Source organism: Microtus pennsylvanicus, chromosome 10, assembly GCF_037038515.1.
Source record: "Microtus pennsylvanicus isolate mMicPen1 chromosome 10, mMicPen1.hap1, whole genome shotgun sequence".
NCBI classification, from domain to species: domain Eukaryota; kingdom Metazoa; phylum Chordata; class Mammalia; order Rodentia; family Cricetidae; genus Microtus; species Microtus pennsylvanicus.
The window spans coordinates 96,742,110-96,763,835 of NC_134588.1; the positions used below are offsets into that span (position 1 = coordinate 96,742,110).

Consider the following 21,726-nt stretch of genomic DNA (forward strand, 5'->3'; position numbering starts at 1 on the left):
TACATACACACCTACACCTACACATACATACACACCTACACATACATACACACACCTACACATTCATACACACACCTACACATACATACACACACCTACATGCATACACACACCTACACATTCATACACACACCTACACATACATACACACTTACACATACATACACACACCTACACATACATACACACACCTACACATACATACACACACCTACACATACATACACACACCTACACATTCATACACACACCTACACATACATACACACACCTACATGCATACACACACCTACACATTCATACACACACCTACACATACATATACACTTACACATACATACACACACCTACACATACATACACACACTTACACATACACACACACACCTACACATACATACACACACCTACACACACATACACATGCATACACACACCTACACATACATACACACATACACATGCACACAAACCTTGCACATACACACACCTTATACATACATACACACCTGCACATACACACACACATTGCATATACAACACATCTTCACACACACACAATTTTAAAAATAATAAAAATAAATGTCTTAAGAATTTATCTTATTTTTTTATTTAAGAGTTAATTAGACTGTGAACTCTCCCCTGGCCATCATTCCCAAGAGAGCCTTCATTTCTTGTCCCTTTTTTCTCCAGTATTATGAACATTTATAACTCTCTGACACATTATGCAGCCTACTTTAAAAATCTCATTACCTAGCTAACCAGGTCTGGAGAGATGGCTAGGTGGTTAAGAGCATGTACTGCCCTTGCAGAAGACCCGAGTTCTGTTCCCAGAACCCATTTTTTTCAGATGGGTCCTAACTGCCTGTAACTTCAGCTTTAAGGGATCCTGTTGTAATGAGGTTCCTTGTTTGTTTCTCGGCCACCTGGCAGCTCAGACCCAAAATAACCACACAGAAACTGTATTAATTATCTCACTGCTTGACCCATTAGCTCTAGTTTCTTATTGGTTAACTCTTACATCTTAATTCAATCCATTTCTACAATCTGTGTATTTGCCATGTGGCTGTGGCTTACCTGGTAAGGTTCAGGCATCTGTCTCCAGCAGGGGCTACATTGTTTCTTGCTGACTCGGCCTTCTTCCTCCCAGCATTCAGCTTAGTTTTCCCCACCTAGCTAAGTTCTGCCTTGCTATAGGTCCAAAGCCGTTTCTTTAGTTATCAATGGTAATCACAGCATACAGAGGTAAATTCCACATCAGGATCCAGCTCCCTCTCCTGCCCTCCAGTCATATACATACACAAAGACACACATACTTCAAGCTAAAAAAAAATCTTAAATAAGCAAAAGCAAAAATAAAACAAAACTCAAGGTCCAAGAGAGAAGGGAACCATGTTCTTCTGCTCACTGCTATATTCTCAGTCTCTAACTCACTGTAGATAATGAATATGTATTTATAGGACTAATTAATATTTAGTTAATGTATTATTACATTATATATTTATAGAACAAATTAATAAACTATAGCTTATCCACCTCTACTTATTACTTAAAATCATGAGGAATTAAAGTAATAATGGATTCAGTTCAAACCAAACTTGCATTCCTGGTTATTTTTGTTGTTGGTTTTTTTAAAAAAAAAATACCCAAGGGTCTGGGGTCGGGCAAAGGTGTAAAGAACAGTGTCTACAGAACAAATGTTACATAGGGCATCTCAGTACTCCCAGATGTTATTCAGCAACAACGTACATGAGGAAGCAGTGGGTAGGTTGGTGGTTAACAATCATGGAATTTGCCTGAAGCAGCATGAAATGGTAGAGCTGGTCACAAGCTTCGGGAGAAATCAGGAATGATCCTCTGGGAGGCTTGTTAAAATAGATAACTTGGTCTCACCTAGATCTGAAGTAGGGCCCAACCCCCAAGCCCCATCTTCCCCTTTTCCCTCCTCTCCTCTCCACTCTGCTCCATTCCTTTCCCTTTCCTTCTCTTTCCCAACACTGGAGATTAAACCCGGGGCCTTGTGTGAGCTATGCAAGTGTCTGATCCAGCCCCTAAACTTGCATTTCTAAAAGTCCAAGATGGAGATGGCAATGTTGATCTGAGGACTATCCCTGATAACCACTGAAGTAGTTCACAACCTGCAAAGATTCTAGAGGAAACACGTCGGGCCCTCAATCTCCGTTCTACCATACGAGAAGCAGAGCTCGTCATGAGCAGCATGAACCCAGCTACAATCTGGGTAGTGTGCAAAGTTGGTACTTATGATGCTAACTAAGCCCTGGGAAATAAGGCTACTTCCTACTGCAGAGCATCACTTGACCCTGCAAGAGGGACCATTTCTTCCTGTAACAATATACCTACAATGAGACAGAGTGCCTCTAATTCCCAGCACTACATTGATTGCTGTCTGGCCTTTCTGCTTCTACAAGCATGAGTAGCATGTGCATCTGAGAAGTTATAGTTGGGCTTTTTCATCAGGACCACCAACTCCCCAATAAAAACATGGAGACTTATTATTAATTACGAAAGCTTGACCAATAGCTTCGGCTTGCTTCTAACTAGCTCTTATAACTTAACCCATTTCTATTAATTTACTCTCTACCTCATGACTCTATTCCCTTACTCTGCAGTGCCTATCCTGATCACACTGCATCTCTCTCACCTAGATTCCCCCTACTTCCTCTTTGCCAGGAAGTCCCACCTATACCTACTACTTAGCTACTTCTTAGCTTTTTATTAAACCAATCCCAGTGACACATCTTCACACAGTGTAAAGCAATATATCACAACAAGAAGTAGCTCTAGGCACTGTGAATTCTCAGTGAAAAATATCTGAAAGACTCCCAAGAAAAAGTGGCATTTTTGTAGGTTCTTCAAGTCCATGGTGGAATAGGTAGGGACAACACAGGCACTGCAGGGGTGGCTACTTTTCTGTGACACGGGATGGGATCTGAATCTCTGGACATGACTGAGAATCCTAAACAAAGAAGTCCTTGACTAGAAATGGAGTGAATTTGTTAGTCTAGAACAGATTTGTTTTCTCAGACATTAGGTAGCTTAACCAAATAATGGCTTACAAATGGAAAGGAAGGGGAAGGATAATAATTGAATGGGGAGTCCAGTGATATGACGGGAAACATCAAATGTGACACAGAGGAGCATCCACTGGTGAGTATCATAACATAAAGGGGGCTGGAGAGATGGCTCAGAGGTTAAGAGCACTGACTGCTCTTCCAGAGGTCCTGAGTTCAATTCCCAGCAACCACATGGTGGTTCACAATCATTTGTAATTGATATCTCGTGCCCTCTTCTGACCTGAAGGCATGAATGCAGGCAGAACACTATATATAATAGATAGATAGATAGATAGATAGATAGATAGATAGATAGATAGATAGATAATCTTTAAAGGGGAGAAAGAAAGGAAGAAAGAAAGAAAGAAAGAAAGAAAGAAAGGAAGGAAGGAAGGAAGGAAGGAAGGAAGGAAGGAAGAAAGAAAGAAAGAAAGAAAGAAAGAAAGAAAGAAAGAAAGAAAGAGAGAGAATTAAAGTACTCACATGTGTGTTGTAGTAGGAGCGGCGGGGCTGTGTCCCCGGCACCCGGCCGCCCACATAGTTAGCTTATGCCCCGAAATAATTACACGGAAACTGTATTCTTTTAAACACCTCTTGGCCCATTATATCTAGCCTCTTCTCAGCTAACTCTCAACCTGGACTAGCCCATTTCTAATAATGTGTGTAGCACCCCAAGGTGCGCTTACCGGGAAGATTCTAGCCTACGTCCATCCTGGGTTGGAGCTTCATCACGCGTGTGCCCCCGAGAGCTGAGGTATGGCGTCTGAGCTCACTTCCTCTTCCTCCCAGCATTCTGTTCTGTTTACTCCTCCCACCTATGTTTTAACCTATGAGGCCAAGCAGTTTTCTTTATTACTTAACCAATGCCCTTCCTCCATCACGTGTGTACATATAAAAATGCACACAGTGATGCAGGCAAACAGGTCCTGGTGACCAGGGCCTTTTTGTGATGCTGAGCAGAGGCCCAGTTCCCACACATACTGCAAATGTCTCATATTCTTCTAATCAAGTTCATGACTTCGTGCATTAACCAATTCAGTAGACAAGAACTCTCAAAGTCCAGAAAAAATACTTTGTATTTTCTTTCTTTATTTTTCTTTTGAGACAGGGTCTCCCTACAGAGTCTTGGCTACCTGGGAACCCACTATATAGACCAGGCTGACCTCCAACTCAGAGGTACACCTGCCTCTGTCCCTCAAGTGCTGGAATTAAAGCATGTCCCACCATGCCCGGCATATTTTGCATTTTCAAGTTAGATTACAACAAAAACTATGAACCTTTTATTTTTTCTTCACTCACAGATTTCCTACATACTGTTTTATACATGTGCCAGACATGCAGTGTCAGAAAGGTAAACAGAGGCAAGAAATGGTAGAAGATGCGGGTTTTTACTACTTTCACCATGATGTACAGTTATAGTTCATCAGACTGAACACATATGCTTTGCATGAAATAAATTATAGCATAACTCACCTCCAATACCTAGTATACTGAAGATAGATTATACCCATGGTAGCGCTGGATTTAAGGGCCTCAAAATGTAGGGGCAATAAAGAAATCAAGAAATAAATACCATCAGATAAATCCAGTACTATTTATCCAACAGTTATAGACAGAATTTGGCTGTACTCAGCATCTATGATATGGAAATAAGCATATGATCACAGGACAGATGGAAGTGCAAACTTCTAGACCCAAATAAACTTGCCAGGTGGTACAGTTGTGGGTGACTGTCATTTCTAAGTGGTGAAATCCCATCCATTCCTAGAGGAGCCCAGGAGTCTCACTCCAAGGCCAACCTTACCCACATAGGGTTAGACCCACCTTGCAATGGGCTGAGTTGGATCTCGGCCTTGCTACTAGAGCTATATCCACAGCAAACATGTCTCTTTAAAGCTTTACCCCTCCTAAAGAACTAATCCTCCCTCATCTGTGTCCTGTTCCCACACTACTACCTGACATCCTGGTCATTCACCAAACTAAGGATATCTTCGTCTACGTGAGGCATCTCCTCAGAGGGTCCTCCCTGGACCATGAGCGAGGGCTGGTAGGGGGATGTGGCATGTGCACCTTGGTACTACAGGGGCAGAATAGAAAGGGTAGTTATTGCATCTCTTTAATGACTTTCCAAGATAAATATATGAGAATCTGAACTGGAGAGAATGGTCAGTGGGTAGGAGCACTGGTTGCTCTTGCAGAGGATCCGGTTTTGGTTCACAGCATCCGCAAGGCAGGTCGCAAGCATCTGTAACTCCAGTTGCTGGCGTTCTGATGCCCTCTTCTGACCTACGCAGGTAGTGCATGTCAGTGGCACACTTCAATGCAGGCAAAAATAATCATACACATAAAATTAAAATAAATAAATCTCAACTATAAATCGGATTTTGTTTAAGTCAGGAAATAACCTCTTTTTTATCTTTTCATCTTGCTCAGAACTATAGGACTTGTTTTTCGTATGTTATTGGGAAGCCTGGAGACCTAAACCAACCATATGAGATTATAAACTATACTAATAGAAACCATTTAGTATGGCCCATGGACCATTCCGGAATGTATGTGTTTCGTGTGAGAATCTTGGATCCAAACTTTAGGTGAGAGTAAATGTTTTATGACATTTTTCCCTTAAATTTTTTTTTTGCTTTTTTGGGGGGGGATTATTGCCACCCAAACATCTAACTTTTGTTATTCTTATTATTCATATGTTTGCCTTTTATTTTGTGGTAATCATAGCAAATACTCTATGGAAGTAGGAGATTTTATGTCAACTGTTAACTGGATCAGTTGGCTTGAAATTCCATTCTGGTACAGTGTCCCCTTAACACACACATTGGTTTTTTTTTCTCATTGGCATGACCAAACACCCGAAAAGAAACACATGAAGGAGGAAGGATGTATTTTGTCTCAATTTGAGAGTAAAATCTCTCCTGGTAATAACAGCCTAGTGACCCAAGAGAAGCCAGCTGATCAAGAGCTGCAGTCAGGAAGCAGAGAGCAATGGATGTCGGGTTCAACTCTCTTTTCCCCACGGACCATGCAACTGTGCCAGCCATGTTTAATGGGGTCTTCCTTGGTCAGGCATTTCCCCAGAGGTGTGTTTCTTTCTTTCTTTTTTTTTTTTGTTTTTTTTTTTGTTTTTTTTTTTTTGTTTTTCGAGACAGGGTTTCTCTGTGGTTTTGGAGCCTGTTCTGGAACTAGCTCTGTAGACCAGGCTGGTCTCAAACTCACAGAGATCCGCCTGCCTCTGCCTCCCGAGTGCTAGGATTAAAGGCATGCGCCACCACCGCCCGGCCAGAGGTGTGTTTCTATGGTGATTCTAAAGCCAGATAGGCTGACAATGATTAGCCATTACACCTACCCTGTGCAAGGCCCTGGGCTTTCTACCACTATGAGAAAACAGAGCAAATGGAAGCCCATACACCCACTTCTGAAGGAAATCCTGAGGGCTGCATGTTTCTCTCCCTGCCCACAGGAATGAAAATACTTCCTTCCAAGCAAGGGAACCATTCTGGTTCAAAGGCAGCTTAAGCAGCTCCCTGACAATGGGCAGAAAGGGGCTCTTGCCAATGTCAGGAGAAAACATGAACTCTTTCTGGTGGCTTCCATTATGCACCCCATGAAAGCAAATGAGACTTTGACAGGTGTAATACTAGCCTGTCATTCCAATACTCCGGGGACTGAGTTCACTAGACCCTCTTGATTTCAGGAGTTCAAGGCCAGCCCAGACTAGAGCCTCAAAGTAACAAATACATATATAAAATAATAAGGAAATTAGGCTTGAGTCATTATCCTAAGGACCACCCTGCTACTTCAAGGGTGAAATGATCTCAAAGGTAAAAGAGTGTGTGAAACTCGCAAGGGATCCAGGATTTGAGGAATGGTTAGCAAGCAGTCAGGTACAGAGGGCAGTGTGGGATGAGCATGGTGTTGATGTGGGATGAGTTGATGGTGTTGATGTGGGATGAGTTGATGGTGTTGATGTAGGATGAGTTGATGGTGTTGATGTGGGATGAGTTGATGGTGTTGATGTGGGATGGGTTGATGGTGTTGATGTGGGATGGGTTGATGGTGTCTATCCATGAAAGCTTCCATGCTAAAAAGCAGGATCTTATACAGTGAATACAAGCTAATAGAGTAGCTAAAATAAAAATACAAAGGGACTAAATGAAGCTGAAGAGAAACTGAACGAATTGAAAAGACTAAGCAAACAGCCACCACAGTCCGTGTCATTATTTCCTTGTCCCAAATCACGCAACTTCGGAAGTTCTCTTATGATAATGCAACTATACTTAAGTCATAAAAATGCACTTACCCTCCAAAGTGGAACAGATCCTTCTTATTGCGTCTAGTGCCAAATCCAAACTCTCAAAACAATTTTTGTTCCTCCCTTAATTTGGCCGTGATCTTGACTTCACATCCTACACCACTTACCACCAATACACCTAATGTATGTGATAAATGAGTAGGAGAAATGAAAAAAGGGGAAAAACCAAAGGTAGTTCACATATAACTAGTATAAACATAGACACAGAGACTAAAGTTATTGTTTGTTTGAGACAGGGTTTCTCTGTGGTAGCCCTGGCTGTCCTGGAACTTGCTATGTAGACCAGACCAGCCTTGAACTCACAGAGAGCTGCCTCTCTCTGTATCCCCAGTGATTAAAGGTGTGGGCCACCACGCCGAGTTCCTCATTCTCATGTACTGCATGTCTATGACCAGCACTGCATTTTGTTTCCTGGCAGAAGATGTTTTTATTTCTTTGGAATCTGAGCTCTTAGCATTTCCTACCACATGTGCCTTGGTTATAATGAAAAATGGAGTAACTCCCAATTCTGTCCCTCAAACTCATGTACTCTGGCAGTGGTATTAAGAAATGCCTTATCTTCACTGGTTTTTTTTTTTTCCGAGACAGGGTTTCTCTGTGGTTTTGGAGCCTGTCCTGGGACTAGCTCTTGTAGACCAGGCTGGTCTCGAACTCACAGAGATCCGCCTGCCTCTGCCTCCCAAGTGCTGGGATTAAAGGCGTGCGCCACCACCGCCCGGCCCACTGGGTTTTGATTCTACTCCATGTACTGGCTTTGTGGGAGCCTAGTCTGTTTGGATCCTCAACTTCCTAGACCTGGATGGAGTGGGGAGGACCTTGGACTTCCCACAGGGCAGGGAACCCTGACTGCTCTTTGGACTGGAGAGGGAGGGGGGAAGGAAAGTGGGGGGAGGGGGAGGGAAATGGGAGGAGGGGAGGAGGTGAAAATTTGTAAGAAGAAGAAGAAGAAGAAGAAGAAGAAGAAGAAGAAGAAGAAGAAGAAGAAGAAGAAGAAGAAGAAGAAGAAGAAGAAGAAGAAATTTATTACATCATCTTTTCATCTGCTACTCAATGACCCCTTTTCTTCTCTCTTTTTTTTAATGATTTTTTTTTTTTTAGACAGGGTTTCTCTGTGTTTTCTGACTGTCCTGGAATTCACTTTATAGACCAGGCTGACTTCGAACTCACAGAGATCTGCCTGCCTCTGCCCCACCCTCAGTGCTGGGATTTAAGGCATGCGCCACCACCACCCAGGACAGTGGCCTTCCAAGTTCTAATCACACAGAGTAAAATTCAGAACTAAGCAAATTGCTAGTTTGTTTCTAAGTGGCCACTAATCCCTGTATTTACATTATTCTGAGAAGTGCACTCAGGGCCTGGGTGAGAAGCCCCAACTGTGTGCTCTGCACACCGCCAGGCCTATAGCAAATATTCACTTAGCTCCCGTCTCCAGTGAAATAGGGCTCAGTGTGCAACGGTTAACTGTGTAGTACTTCTGAAGATGCTTATGATTCTTCATTATTATTATTAATGGCATTACGACCATTGCCTTGGAAACTACCACCCAAAGTGTGCAATTCTGTGAGGACAGCATGGTTATCCCCCCTCAAATTTGCACCAAAAGGAAAAAAAACATCATAACTGTTCTGTAAGTGCATCTATCTATTGTGTCCTTGTCAAAAAAATGACACCTTAAAAAAGTTACATATGATCTGAGTGTTACCATAGAGATGCAGAGGATATTTTAAATACATTTAGCTCAACTTTTAATATCACTTTTTCTAATTTGCAGTTTCTGCAACCTAACAGCTATTTTTGCGATCGAAACCTTCGGAGCGATTCCCCGGTAATGAGCAGCACTTGATAGTGCTGCGGGTCTTACGTATCTGCTTGTTTGAGTCTTGTTTCCTGACTTTACTTTTTAAGACAAAAATCTCATAACCCTGGCTGGCCTGGAACCCACGATCCTCCCATCTCAGCACAATGCCTAGCAGAGAAAAGATGGGTTATGTTCATCATGGCCCAAGCAAGGACCATTTGCTTGGCCACAGAGGAGAAAGATCATTCTAAGATAACTGTGGGCCCAGAGAAACTGTAACACGACAACCAAGTGTTCTAGTCAGACATGAAGGCCCCAAATAGAAAAGAACATTTAAGTGTCCAGACTAAGAATAAGCCCCCTGTCATGGGAGGTAATTGCCACAGAATCCAAGGTGAAGAGACCTGAAGGGCCCCAGCAGAGAGTAGCTTCCAATACATACACGCATGCATGCACGCTTGTACACCAGTACACACATGCACACTTGCACGTCAATACACACACTCATGCACGCATGCACACATGCACACTTGCACGTCAATACACACACTCACGCACGCATGCACACACTCACCTGTGCTCTCACAAATATACCCATACACACACACACACACACACACACACATACACACATACGCCCTCACACACACTCACAAATGCTCAGTCACCACCAGCCATGTAACCAGGCCCTGAGCCTGCAGGGGTAGCACCCCTTACTCTGCAACCTGAGGCGAGAGGATCACTTGAGCCCAGGAGCTCCAGGCCAGCGTGGGAACGTACTGGAGCCAGTTCTCCTTGCCTGCCCTCTTCCCTCTGAGTCTAATGCCAGTGAGTAGCGACACCAGCTCATGGTGACTGTCCCCCACACTTGGCGGTTCTCTTTATTCTTTCGCATTCCTGATATGCCACAAATTGCCAAGACAAATCCAGTCCAAGCTTTAAATCTATCTTGGACCTAACCACATCTCTCCATCTCTTCTCCCACACCATCGCTTACCAATCCCTTAGAACTGGCTCACATGGCGGGGGCTTCTCTGTTCACTCGTCACATTCAGTCAGGATTGGCCTTACACAATGTCTATCCCCTTTTACACACATGAAACACTCTCTTGCCTTTTGAATAAATGCCATACTCTCTCTACTTCCTGTAAGCTTCTCCTTACCTGACACATGCCCACCTATTTTTTTTCCTTTTTTCCCTCAGTGTGAGAAAGCAAGCTCAGACCTTATTCCTGGTAGACATTGAACCACATCCCCCATCTCTTTACACCCATCACTCCTCATTTCTAACCACACTGTCTGACTTTGGAGGTATTAGTCACATGGAATTAGGTTCCATTCCAGAATGTCCTGGAAGGACCTCAAAGTTTCTTCATGCTTTGGTGGCATCTCCTCCATTCTAGAAAACTCCCTTTGCCACAAACACTGTTTTGCCATGATCACTTCCTCCACCCCAGGCAGCACTAGCTGACCCCTACCCACACTTAGGTCCCTCCTCCTCTGCACCACTTCACAGGGCTCTTCCATGCTCCCTTCTCTCCTGAGGATCACTTCCCTCTTCCTCATCAGCCTCAAACATTTAACCACCCTGAGGACAGATGCTAGGTCTTACTACTCGTTCTGTGTGGCCAGCAGGGGAGTTAGCTCTTCTAGGACAGTTTGATTGAATAGATTAGCGGCAGAGTGTGAAGAATGGCTTCTGATGGCTTCTTTGTTGTTGTTCTTTTTCTAGCCCAAGTTTCTACCTGGTAGCTGCCTTGATTTTTGTCTTGATGCTCACGTTCATCAGTGTTCTAGTTCTGAGCTATTTCTGGTATGCGAAGATTTATAGGCAATTTATTTTTGAGCCACTTCACAAGCCTCCTTCAAAACGGAAGAAGAATTAGGGAAACCGAGAGTTAATTCTGGAGATGTGTGTGTGTGTGTAGACAGATATATAGGTAATGTACATATATGTAATTATATTATGAATGTGTTTGACTAAGGAACATTAAATATAAGCTCATACTATTATTAAATTCAAGATCTGAAAAATGTTCTTAAATTACTCCCTCAAATAACATACATTATTATGTTTGTTATCATTATTATTCAATTTAAAGATATAATATACACTGTTACATTGCATTTAAAAAATAAAAAACCAAAATCAGGTGGTGGTGGCAGCGGTGTGCATCTTTAATCCTATCAGAGGGAAGGCAGAGGCAGGTGAATCTCTGTGGGTTCCAATATAGCAAGAGAAACCCTGTCTCAAAAAACCAAAAAAGAAAACAAGGAAGGAAGGAAGGAGGGAGGGAGGGAGGGAGGGAGGGAGGGAGGGGGGAGGGAGGGAGGGAGGGAGGGAAGGGTAGCTAGTTGTTCCAAAGGACCTAGGTTTGACTCCCAGCATCCACATGGTGACTCAAAGTAAGTCCAGTTTTAGGAGATCCTTCACCCTCTTCTGGGCTCAAACAGCATTGCACACATGCGGAACACAGACACATGTGCATGCAAAACACCTGCACACATAAAATAAAAACAAAGGAAAAAATAAAGGATTTTTTTTAAAAAAGTTTTATTTCCCATTTCTCAGGCAAGGAGCAGAGCAAGTTGATGGGGGCTACATAGTGAAACCCTACTGCAATTTTGACTGATAAGCTGTTATGGATTATTATTTTAAGATGTGCTACATGTGCTTACACTGTGAAACATTTGTTTCAACAATGCAAGGATGTGTTTAATTCTGTGAAGCTGTGATTCTTTGCCCATCTAAAATACCTAATAAAGAGCTGCATGGTCAATAGCAAGGCAGGAGAAAGGATAGGTGGGGATGGCAAGCAGAGAGAATAAATAGGAGAAAATAGAGAATGAAAGAGAGGTCAAGGAGTAAGAAAAGAAGGGGCCAGCTACCCAGCCATCCATGGAATAAGAGTACTAAAGTAAGATTACAGAATTAAGAAAGGAAAAAGTCCAGAAGCAAAAGATAGGTGGGATCATTTAAGTTAAGAAAATCTTGCTAGAAACAAGTCAAACTAAGGCCAGGCATTTATAAGAAAGAGTAAATCTCTGAGTGTGATTTATTTGGGAGTTTGGTGGTAGCCCCCTTTCCAAAAGCCAAAAGAGTAAAAGGAGTAAAATAACCAGCAACACAAGCCTTAAAAAAACTTACTAAAACAGATAATAGAGATATTCAGACAAACATAGAGGAATTTAAAAGAAAACCAACCTCACCACTACATTATAAAATTAGGAGGACCAACCCAAGGTTATCAAAACACCAGCCCTAATTTATCCAGTCACCATACAGGAACAACTACCAAATTACAAGCATTCCCCAAGGCTATAAAAGAACTGGCTGGATTCCTATGGAAATGTTACATTTGAGGAGATTTGAGGAAACAATAGTCTCATAAGGTATGCATTCACCTTTTGTGAGGCAGATGTTAAATTTGTGGTCAACTTAAAACAGATGTATCCCATAAGACTGGAAAGACTTGGTTATAGCAGTATTGGAACCTGGTCCTCAATTGCAGTAGAAAACCTGGTAGAAAGATGAGGCTAGGATCATTTAACAATGAAGCAGGGCTAGAGGTATTAAATTTTCCTAAGACCAACTTCTCAGAGAGGGTGATTATACAGATTACAAAGACAATCTCTATATAATTACCACACCTTGGCTCTATTCCATGCAGCAGCTTTGAATGCTTGGGACAGAGTTGGAGAAGTAGGAAAGTGAACTGAGATATTTACTAAAGTTATACAGGGCTCGAAAGAAACCTTCACTGATTTTTTACAAACATTGAGTACAGCTATAAATAGAATGATACCAAACCCAAAGCTAAACAAGTATTAATTGAATCCTTGGCTTTTGAAGATGTTAATTCACAATGCAAAAGGGTAATTAGGCCTTTAAAGAAAAGATCAGCACCCATCAAGGAATGGATCTGAGATACAGTCAATATTAAATCTTACAACCATGATAATAATTGGGTAGGAGAGGTGATATACAAAGGCTTGAAGAAAAATTAAAAGGTCAGATGTTTTCATTGTGGTAAATAAAATCATCAGAAAAGGGATTATAGGCAGGGTGTTACTAGAAACATGTTTCTTGTAGAAATAATCCAACTAGAAGGCCCTTGCCTTCTAGAGTATGCAGAAGGCACTGTAAAGGTTGACACTGGAGCAAGGAAGGCATATCAACAAGGGACAGACAAGGTAATCCTTTGCCATAGGAAAATACCTTGGAGGACCTCTTGCAGTTCCCCATGTCAAATTTGATTTCATCATTCCCAGTCATGGTGGGGGAAAGTCCTCCCCAGAATAATTAAAGGACCTAAGCCTATTGTAAAAAACCATACTGTTCTGGATGATAGGACAGCTTTAGAAGGCAAAACCACATAATCCCATGGGAAAGCAGTTATAGAGAGATCCAATTGAACTCTAAAAGATATACCTAATAAACAGAAAGGGGTAATAAAGACTCCCAGAGGTAGATTGCACAATGCTTTATTAGCTTTAAATTTTCTAAATGCTAATGAAAAAAAGTGACAGCTGTAGAGAGTCATTGGACAATAGAAAAAACTGCTGAATTAAATCAGCCTGTATACTTTAAAAATATGTTGACTTCAGAATGGAAATCAGAATATGTGTTATGTTGGGAAAGAGGTTTTGCTTTTGTTTCCACAGAAGAAGAAAAGCTATGAATAACATCAAAATTGATAAAGATTAGTTAGAGTCAAACAAGAAAGACCTCTTGACTGAAAGAGGTGATAGTTTACCAAACAGTGTGACCATTCAATCTAAACTAATTTATAAGACTAACAAATGCTTTTCATTTGGTCAGATATAAGTTGACAAAAAAAGGACTCTCCCAAAAGTTAGGGTTGGGGCAGGGTTTTGTTTTTGTCTTTCCAGGATAATGAAGGCATCCAGCTAAGAAATCTGAAGACCACTGGACAAATGAGACATCTGAGGAAAAGGGTGAATCATCCAGAGAAAGTGTTCCACGAAAAGGAGCAAGTTGGCCTATTGGTAAATCATATTTCCAACAGGATAAAATTTCACAAATATTTCCAATTGCTTGTTTCTGTTATTCCCTACAGACATATAATGCAAATGGTTTTTTTGTACTCCTAGTTCAATTAAAAATTAAAGTTGGCTTTGGAGTTGAATGTGGCTTTCTCCTTCTCTAAACCCAAGCACACTTATTAAAGGAAAATCCAAAAAAAATCTCTGTCTCATGTCAGAAGAACCACTTGATACGGGATAGAAGAAAAAAACAAAATTAAGGGACTATTCTATTGCCACTAATCTCATAATTCTCTGGTTTTATTTTGACTCTTTAAAGCTTTTCTTAATGTATAAGTATTATCTCAAAATTTATAAAATTAATATATATTTAAATTTTTGTCATGATATTAATGGTCATATAGAGTACTAACTAATTGTAGAAAAAGACTTCATCTAGTTTCCTGTACATGTTTTTGGGTTTAAGTCTCTATCAGGTAACTAGACATTAAGTAATTATACTCTGGATGTACATAACAAATTATAATCTTTTAACTTTTTGAGATCTGCTGCATGTGACATTTAAAATGACTAAGTTTTCTGCAGTGAACCATGAACACGCCTAACAGCGACCTCTGAAGTCTCCAAAAGGAGGATGGTGCCCCACAATGACAAGTCCAACAGAACTATGGTAATTCCACTAAGATGACAAACCACCCAAAGATCAACTTTGGGCTACAAACTGCTCAGGTCAATTTTGAGATGAGGTTATCAGATAGTCCAGCCTCACAGACTACTCTAGCCAGGACTTAAGGCAAGCCCTGTACCTTTCCATTACACAGAGACTGGACAACAAATGATACAACTACTTCTCCTGGGACTTGACAATTAACCCAATTTTTTCAGGACCCCCTAAAGATGCCTTCACCCCCCAAAAACAGGAAATAATTCTAAGAACATGACATCCACTTCCCCAAGAGGAGGTGTGGGTGGTTCTTGACCATTCAGTGGGTTATGAATATTTGTTAGCACTTGGGGTGGTGGGTTGGTTACAAGTTGTTAGTGTACGGAAAAAGGAGAGATATAGAAATGATAGGATAAAAAGGATTATTGAATCTACTTTTAAACCAAAAAAGCAATGACTGGTCTTCAATATTTAACATTGGTATGGATTTTTGTATATTGATACAAATTTAAGGTTATTTTTGTTATACTGTATATATGTTTCTACTCTTATTTAAGATATGTTTGTATGTTAATACAAATTTAAGGTAATCTTGGTTAGAACATACTGTACACATGTTTCTAATCTTCTTCAAGGTATTGTACTTATTCACCAATAAGGCAGGGTAGAAAGAGGATCTCAGCCCTTTTGCATGGAGGAGCTAAAAAGGTAGGAAGCAGCTGGCAACTGCTCCCTGTTCTCTGATCTTCCAGGTTCTGACCCCAATATTTGACTCCCATTTTTATTGATAAAGATTAATTTGATTAATGCTTCAAGCTACCATATCAGGAGCAGCCTTACGAAGAGGTCAGGAAGCAACAAATTAAAGCCTCCCACCGACTAAGCAACATTCACCAATCAAGCAATCAAATATAGGGCTCTACTGACAGAAGACAGCAACTCAAGAGACTTTCATTTAAACTGTCGTTGTACTCCAGGTGACAGGAATAATGTTAATTTTAAGCTGCTGTGTGTGTAGGGTGACTTGATATACAAGAAAACACAGCCAGCACTAGATTTAAATTCTACCAGTTTTTGCAGCTTTCATGGCTTTGGGACTGTCCTGACTAAGGCCACAACAAACACAAATACAGAAGAGCTGACATCAGGTGGGCAGTGAGCTCAGAGGGAGACAGCCCAGCCACTGCTTGAATACTCAGTACACTTATATGCAGCACAAACAAGGAAGCTGGTGAGCGAATCTGCATAGTGTTCTCTGTATGGGGTAGGCTCAACCTGCAGTCATGTGGGAGAGAAAACTATAATCTGTACGCCCACACACCAGGGGAAGCCCTTGCCAGTCACATGACGCTCGTATCTTTGACATGCCCATGTCAACACACATTCACTCAGGACTTCATCCACTCCCCACAGTTCGAACTGTTTCCTCCAGTATATAAGAAATTATTCCTTCCAGGAGGCAAGAAATGGTTGTGACTGAATGTTTAGCCACTACTGCTTCTGTTTCAAATGTCTTTTCATGCTTTGCTTTTTGTTGCAGGGAGCCAGGACTCTGCAAACTACATTTCTGCCACCTTGTGCCTCTCTGGAAGCTTCCTCCAAGAAGGTTCTAGAAGGAGACTAGAAGGCAAAAGAAAGGATGTCCTGTGTCCTGCCTGTGTCAGTTAGTTTTCTGTTGCTGCAATAAAACATCATGATCAAGGCAACTTCTTTAAAAAGGGTTTGTTTTGGCTTATAGTCTCAGAAGGCTAAGAGTCTTAGCAGAGAAACACTGAACCAACGCCAGAGCCACTGAAACCCAGCAGGGCAAACTCCCAATTCTGCATCTTCACGTCCAATGTCAAAGCATTCTTCAGATGTCCAACTCATTTCTGCTTTGTTGACTGAAACCACCTCTCTCTAAGGCTGATTCCACGCCCTGTTAGCAGCCCTCCTTGGCCCATAGCTCTGGCATTTCCAATATTTTGGTGCTCTAACACAATCCAGGTTTCACCTTCATAGTTTCATGCCATGGCCTTTCTGGTCCTCTGTAGTGATATTTTGTTTCTAATCTAACAAATAAAGCTTTCCTGAAGATCACAGTGCAAAGCTAGTCACACTAGTCAGCCAGACAGGCCAGGCAATGGTGGCACACACCTTTAATCCCAGGACTCGGGGAGACAGAGGTAGACAGATCTCTGTTAGTTCAAGGCTACCCTGGGCTACATGAAATTGATCTAGTCTATAAGAGAAACAAAACTCACACAAAGGTGATTGATGTGGAAGTGTCATATATCAATCTGTTGATTTCATTGGTTAAGCAATAAAGAAACTGCTTGGCCCTCATAGGTTAAAACATAGGTGGGAGGAGTAAACAGAACAGAATGCTGGGAGAAAGAAGCTGAGTCAGTGAGTCGCCATGGTTTTCCCATTCCAGACAGATGCAGGTTAAGATCTTCTCTGGTAAGCCACCTTGTGGGCTACACACATTATTAGAAATGGGCTAGTCCAGGTGCGAGAGTTAGCCGAGAAAACGCTAGATATAATGGGCCAAGCGGTTTTTAAAAGAATACAGTTTCTGTGTAATTATTTCGGGGCATAAGCTAGCCAGGCGTCCGGGGTGCTGGGGACGCAGCCCCACCGCTCCTATTACAACAGGTGATCCTAGCACTTGGGATCACATGCCTTTAATCCCAGCACTAGGGAGGTAGAGACAGGAGTGATATGGCTGGGCAAAGAGAGAAATATGAAATGGGAGGAGACAGGAGCTCCGTAAAGTCGAAGGCAGCAGTCAGGAAATGCAGCCTGAGATAGAGATAGGGTTGTCCCTTCAGTTTGAGCATTGGTAGAGGTAAGAACTCTCTAGCGGCTATCCGTTCTGCTTCTCTGATCTTCAACATTAGTCCCTATATCTGATTCTGGGTTTTTATTATTTTTTTTAACTTTATTTTATGTGCATTGGTGTGAAGGTGTCAGATCCCCTGGAACTGGATCTTCAGACAGTTGTGAGCTGCCATGTGGGTGCTGGGAATTGAACCTGGGTCCTCGGGAAGAGCAGTCAGTGCTCTTAACTGCTGAGCCACCTCTCCAGCCCCTGGGTTTTTATTATTAATACTAATTAGAATTCGTGCTATACTTCTTGACTCTGAATTCAGAACCACATTGTAGAAGTTGCCAAGTTCTGTTGTCTGCTTGAGCTGGTCCCTCTTTGAGTTACATTTACATTGGCTTTCTGTCGCTTAAGCCTAGGAACCTTTTCCACTCACAGGTTGCAGGATTAGCTGGGTAGGGTCTTGGCTGAGCTCACCACTCCCTTTATCTCATTTAGCAGCAGACTGTCCCTTAAGCCTTTTACCTCCTTGAGCACAGGACTTGGCTCCAAAGTTATACTTCCTGGTGCTCTATTTCTCTTTGGCCAGCTTTTCATTGTAGATCTGCATAGGAATGAACACAGCCAATACTAGGCTGTCTTGAAACCACCTCTGTCAAGGACATTAATCCAAAACTCTTCCATTGAGCCTCAGGCAGATTTGAGCCAAGGGCAAAAAGCAGTCACACTTGCTAAAATGTCACAAGAATGGTCTCTGGGACAGTTACTAATAGCCTCCCTCTGAAACCTCTTGAGCTATGCCCACATTGTTCTCAGCACCTCTGTCTTGTCTTCCATATGCATACCAGGGTGACCAGTAAGCCCTGTTTAAGGTTTTCAACCACCTTTCTAGTTGAGAATCCCAAAGTCTTCTGCATTCCTCCAAGCAGCCGCAGAGCCTGTCACAGCCATACACCACAGCCCTTGGTACCAACTGCTGTCTTAGTTACTGTTCCACGGCTGCAGAAAGACACCACGACCAAGGCAACTCTTAAAGAACAGAACACTGACTTAGGGGTTGCTTACAGTTTCCGAGGGTTAGTCCATGATCGTCATAGCGAAAAGCAGAGGAACATGGTGCTGGAACAATAGCTGAGAGCTTTATGGCCTGATGCGCAGGCAGTAAGCAGAGAAACGCTCGGGCTGCTACGGGGCTTCTGAAACCTCAAAGCCCACCTCTTCCAACAAGGCCACATCACCTAATCCTCCCAAATAGTTCAACTAGGGATAAAGCATCCAATCTATGAGCCTATAAGGGCCAGTCTCATTCAGATCACCACAGGCTGTCACCCTCTAAGTCTCCAGGAACACTGTACCACCCAACTGGGGACCATGTTCAAATGCTAAAATCCATGGGGGACGTTTCTCATTCAAGCCACTGCAGGCCCTGTCCTGGTCAGTTTTACTGTCAATTTGACATACCTTAGAGTCAGTCATCTGGGAAGAGGGAATTGTAATTGAAGAATTGCCTCAATCAGATTGGCCTATATTGTCTTTGAGGAATTGTCTTGATTGATGGTTGATGTGGAGAGGACTCCGTAGTTTCTCAACTAAGAAAGGAGCCTTGGGAGCCCGCTCTCATTCATGCTGGAGTAATAACTATATTTGTTCTTGTTCGGATCTGTGAAAGCAGCCTCCCAGCTGAGAAGTGAAATTTCTGCATGAAAGGAACCTAGAAATAAATTGAGCCCCGCACGTGGGCACCTCTCACTATTTTTTTTTTTTTTTTTGGATTTTTGAGACAGGGTTTCTCCGTAGCTTTTGGTTCCTGTCCTGGAACTAGCTCTTGTAGTCCAGGCTGGCCTTGAACTCACAGAGATCCACCCGCCTCTGCCTCCCGAGTGCTGGGATTAAAGGCGTGCGCCACCACCGCCGGGCTCTCACTATTTAAAGCTGGATCTGGTGTTTAAAAGGTGAGGCGGTGACATAGGCCTGAAAAGCACCTTCCCATCCAGGCAGAGTCTATATTAGAACTGAAAGTTCAAGGCCTGCCTTATCTATGTAGCAAGACAGTATCACAAAAACCAAAAGAAGAATGAAAAGTATAAAAGAAGGAAAGGGGGAAGGAAGGGCAGGTAGTATACACATCTCAGTTTCTAGCCTGCTTCCTCTGTCTCCTTGAGTGTCTATGCCATTAAACATTTGTCTTTTCCTTCCATACTGTCATTATGAATAAAGCATTCCTCCTCTCAAAGGTCAACCCCTCCACTTATGTCCTTGATCCCTACCCTCTCCCTACACAATTGACGGACGATTATGCCCCAGGATGTCCCACGGACGATTATGCCCCAGGATGTCCCAGCTTTAAAAGGCCCTCCATGGCCTTAAGTTTAGAGTTGTCTCCGCTTCCTTGTCTTCACGTTTCCCCTTAACATTTCTGACAGGTCTTTAAGCCCCCTCTGTGTCTGCCTCTGTGACTCCTGAGTTAGTGTTCTTTCTGATTTCCCTGTTTTATATTGGCCAACTACTCCCGGGTATAGGGCCTGCCCTGGAGTGTGGTTGACATACCTAGTGACTATTCATTGGAGAAAACTTGATTTTCCCTTCCCCAGCAGGGACCAGTTACAAATATCTTCTTGGCTAGGGTGGGATTTTGTGTCTACTCCCTCTTTTCCATACTGGTATGATACCTAAGTTTTTCGGCAAGTCTTGTAGTGTGCTATCATGGTGTCTGAGTTCATATATGTCTGGATGATACTGTTTCTTTGGAGTCATGCACCAGCTCTGGCTTTGACAACCCTTCTGCCTCCTCTTTTGCATAGTTCCTTGAGCTTTGAGGGGAATGGTTTAATACAGATATTTCATTTAGGGATGGGTGCTCTTACTCTCTGCACACTGCTCAGTTATGGATCTCTGGGTTAATCCCTGTCTTAGTTAGGGTTTCTTTTTTGTTTGTTTGGTTGGTTATTTTGGCTTGTTTTTCTTTTGTTTTTGTTATTTATTTATTTACTTGTTTATTTTGAGACAGGGTTTCTCTGTGTAGCTTTGGAGCCTGTCCTGGAACTCGCTCTGTAGACCAGGCTGGCCTCAAACTCACAGAGATCCTCCTGCCTCAGCCTCCCAAGTGCTGGGATTAAAGGTGTGCATCACTACTGCCCAGTTTAGTTAGGCTCTCTATTGCTACAATGAAACACCATGACCAAAAAGCATGTTGGGAGGCTTATATTTTCATATCATAATTTATCATTGGAGGAAGTCAGAACAGGAACTCAGACATGGCAGGCACCTGGAGTCAGGAGCTGATGCAAAGGTCATGGAGGGGTGCTGCTTACTGGTTTGCTTTCCCCTGAATTGCTCAACATGCCTTTTTATAGAACCCAGGACCAGCAGCCCAGGGATGGCACCACCCACCATGGGCTGGGTCCTCCCCTATTAATCACTAATTGAGAAAATACCTTACAGCTGGGTCTCATGGAGGCATTTCCTCAACTGAGGTTCCTTGTTCTCTGATAATTCTAGCTTGTGTTAACTTGACACACAAAACCAGCCAGCACAATTCCCATCGGCTGCAAGAAGCTTCTCAATGGGGGCTGAGTGAACCACTGATCTATGGATATAGCAGTAAGTTATTAGGAGTCATTTTATTGTTATGCTCCTTTGAAAAAATAATAGTAGTAAGTTTTTCCTAGGGTTCATGACCTATCAAGCTACAGCTTCTTAGCTGCTTTAGCAGTTTTGGGGTTGAGTTCCCATTCACAGAGTAGGCCTTACACACACACACACACACACACACACACGGGTTGGATACTCCTATAACAATTGTGCCACTATTACATTATATATTTTGCAGGCACATTGCTGTTGTAGCAACTGGGTTTGTAGCGGATGATATTGATTACCTTTTCCTCTGGTGTCATGAAAAATACCTTACAGTACTACGGAACACTAGTCAGTAGGAGTGAAACTTGTAGTTGGGCAACAGATCAATTTCTCCGTGTTTGATGGCATAAATAGTACCTTTAGCCATAAGGCCTTACTGTCAGTTATAGAGATTATCCAATAGCTTTGACTATT

At 42.3% G+C, this 21,726-nt stretch overlaps 1 protein-coding gene across 1 annotated transcript in view; it reads left to right on the top strand.

Moving 5' to 3' along the window:
- Catspere (catsper channel auxiliary subunit epsilon) overlaps positions 1-11,079 on the top strand; it is a 61,750-nt gene extending 50,671 nt beyond the window's left edge. The window contains exons 15-17 of the mRNA XM_075987369.1: positions 5,508-5,665; positions 9,167-9,220; positions 10,926-11,079. Of these exons, the coding sequence (XP_075843484.1) occupies positions 5,508-5,665; positions 9,167-9,220; positions 10,926-11,079 (366 nt within the window). The remainder of the gene's footprint in view (positions 1-5,507; positions 5,666-9,166; positions 9,221-10,925) is intronic.
- Positions 11,080-21,726: the final 10,647 nt, after the last annotated feature.